Source organism: Volvox carteri (genome assembly GCF_000143455.1).
Source record: "Volvox carteri f. nagariensis unplaced genomic scaffold VOLCAscaffold_25, whole genome shotgun sequence".
Taxonomy (NCBI): Eukaryota; Viridiplantae; Chlorophyta; class Chlorophyceae; order Chlamydomonadales; family Volvocaceae; genus Volvox; species Volvox carteri.
The window spans coordinates 1,036,050-1,039,129 of record NW_003307568.1 but is presented as its reverse complement, the minus strand read 5'-3'; the positions used below and the strand labels follow the sequence as shown (position 1 = coordinate 1,039,129).

The 3,080-nt window shown below is 57.0% G+C and overlaps 1 protein-coding gene across 1 annotated transcript; it reads left to right on the top strand.

Moving 5' to 3' along the window:
* Positions 1-496: 496 nt before the first annotated feature.
* Positions 497-2,869, top strand: VOLCADRAFT_92320 (uncharacterized protein; the record flags this gene model as incomplete). Its single annotated transcript, XM_002951755.1, has 6 exons — positions 497-661; positions 703-885; positions 1,043-1,157; positions 1,439-1,524; positions 2,123-2,242; positions 2,498-2,869. 6 exons carry the CDS (start codon positions 497-499, stop codon positions 2,867-2,869), a joined length of 1,041 nt encoding a protein of 346 aa, XP_002951801.1.
* Between the last annotated feature and the right edge of the window lie 211 nt (positions 2,870-3,080).

The following is a 3,080-nucleotide window of genomic DNA, read 5'->3' as shown; positions in this document are numbered from 1 at the left end:
TGGTCCACCACGTAACCGCACTAAAACGATTTACCGTCCATGGCCCCCCCGGCTTTTACGGACGCCCTCGCACTTGTGCGGAACTTTTGTAAGCTGATTTAGGCTGACTTAGGAAGCGTTACCTGCCGAGAAACTGGCGTAAGCCAAGAGAATCGGGAATTCCAAACTCAACTTAGGCTTACAACGTGAATAATTTGATTTGCTCAAGTAGTCAAGATAGCGATCATCAAACATTACACGCCGTACACCTGAGTCATAGCTCCGCTAGCTCCAAAGTTACGACAAGACCTAAAACGAGTCCCTATAAACTTACTTATTTGCGTGCCGAAGTGCTTTGGATTGCTGCTTTAGCAGCGCAGCTGCTTGTGTGTAACGCTGCACAACATGGACAAGCTGGGAATAATCACCTTGAAAACACCGGGGGTATGATTATTTGATGAATACCTGATAACAGTTGCTGCGGCTTTCGGTGCGGCTTCCAACATCGGTCTTAGTAATGTCGCAGGGCCAAACGGCGGAAGTTTCAAGTTACGGGGCACAGCTTTTAACTTGGCGCAACGAGGCGCACCAGGCAAGGAAATCTTTGATCCTACCGGATCCACACAAGCAATCTGTTGCGCAAGTCGCGAACTGGCGCAACGCCTTCCCGGCCTCCGAACTGGTCCGTTCGATTAACGGACGCCATCCCTATGTCACCCACAGGACTATCTTTTCCTCAGCAAAAACGCGGTCTTCCAGCCACGGAGGCCAACACGTGGCGGCGTGCCTATCTCCTTCTCTCAGGTCATTCACGCTGGAACCCCTGACCTGTCGTCACTGAAACATGGATTTGCACAGCACCGGCAATCATCCGTCGTGGAGAAGAGTGACAGTTCCGTCACCCTGGTGAGCCCAGGCAGACTTCACCGCGTTCCATCACCGCGACGCCGTTTCAATCCTTTTGCTATCCCAGCCCGCACACGTTTGAAGATCTAAATGGAGCTTCACCAATTTTCCAACGAGAATCCATGCCGCAGTAACTACACCTCACACGTATTTGTAGGAGTGGTGGCAAGAAAGTGCGGAGAAGTGGGTCTACCCGTTCGACTTAAGGATGTCCAGTCACATCGAGCTGCGTGATGACCACCTGGAGCAGCACTTTTCGGTTGCCCACTTTGGTAAGGCTGCTGGAGGGCCGTACGTCCTCACCCTTGCGCAACAAAAGCCAGGCCGGGCCAGATCGTGTAGGAGGAACCGCCCGTCCCGCTTTCTGGGCCCCCAATCCTTATCTCGAACATGCACCCGGACGCTAGGGGCTCCAACTCCAGCATCCGACCCCAGCCCTTTCCCGGTATCCGAGAGGTCGCACGTTCAAGTCTTGTCAGGTGCCGCGTTTCTCTTCCTCCTGAATCTTCACTCCTTATGCCCCTAAGGCATGGCCCGCTTGCGCACTCCTCAGAGTTTAGACCCATTCAGTTCACGGCCGCACTTCACACCTACTTCGCCGTCAGCGACATCAGCAACGTGAAGGTGGAGGGGCTGCAGGTGCGGTGGGGTAGTGCCATGGGGGGGAAGCCGTGGCGTTGGTGGTGTTGGTGGTGACAGCAGTGGCGATGGTGCTGGGATGTGAAGGTGCTCGAAGGTGTTCGACTGGTACAAGGCAGTCTGGTTTGCATTCGGTTTGCAGTTCGACAGCTCGACAGCTCGACTGCCACCTTGACGGCTTGACCGCTGTCAGAGCAGGTCTGTCCACCCTCGTGTTTCTTTGTCCATGCTAAGCAGGCCAGAGTAATAGCAAATTGAGGCTTGGCTAGGTTGTGGGCGCAAATCCAGGTGGAGCCAAAGGAAGACTGCACGGAAGGAAACCCCCTCCCCCCGTCCGTGGTTTGAATCGGCGGCTGCAAATGCTTGCTGCCCAGGACGTTCCAGTTACTGGGCAGTCCTATCGACCTGCCAGCCTGGCGGCGTGGCTATCCGTAGCAGCAGTTGTGCTAACAGTGCTACTCAAGAACTTGGTCTTTCCCCTCGTCAAGTGGTGCCGCTGCCTTACCCCTTACCCCCACCTGCCCGTCCTCCCTTTTGGTTCCTCTCCCGACCTGTGCGCATCCTTCGGTCTGCCTCCCAACTCCGCCTCTCAACGAAGGGCCTGACTTACCATGACGGCACTGATAAGTGGTGGAGCAAGAAGCGCGAGGAGGCGGTTGAGGTGGTGTTCGCGGGAGAGGTGGACCGCGCCTACATAAAGGCACCGGACGTGATCAAGGTGCGCTCCAGGGCGGGGTTGTGGGGGGGGCCGAATGTAATGCCCCGTCGTCGTCGCCGCAGACGCTGCTGATCAGCATCTGCGCACAGCTACCCCACCCCGCCGCCTCCATTCGGAGAGGGAACCCCGTGGAAAGAGCTGCAACGATGGGTGGAGGTGCAGCAGCACCATATGCATCGCAAGTCCTTCCCTTCCCTCCATTCTCCTCTTCCCACCCGGACCTCTCCTCACCATTTCCAAATTGATTACCATCAGGTCCACGACTCCGGGGCTCCGGGCGGAGGTCGAACCTACGAGGTACACAAACAGGGCTTCCCTGATGCCGTACTTTGGAACCCCGGTGCGGAGCGTGGGGCCTCCATCTCCGACCTGGGAGATCCCGAGTGGCGGCGCATGGTGTGCTTGGGGCCCGGAGTGGTGGTTCCGGATGTGAGCTTGGAACCTCGGTCCAAACTGAATAGTGGACCCACCTGGACCGCGTCGCAGTGCATCCGCATACATCGCGGCGGCGGACATCATGGCGACAGCCCCAGGCCCCGTCCCAGTTCCCGCCCTATTCCCCCCGCTAGCCCCCGGCCTAGCCCTCGCTCCAGCCCTCGGCCTAGCCCTCGGCCTAGCCCTATTTGACGTCACATTGGGCTGTTGATCCAGTCGTGCAGCGTTTCCTGAAGGATACGGTCAACTGCTTACAGTAAAGAGGTATATGTGTCTGCCACATGGCACCACTACCCGCCCGCCAGGCATTGCCGCTTTCAGACACCCCCGATTCAGTTTAGCTGCACTTGTTTTGCAGATACGGTTTTGCGTATTGGGCTCTTGGGAAGTACAGCTGTTTTTC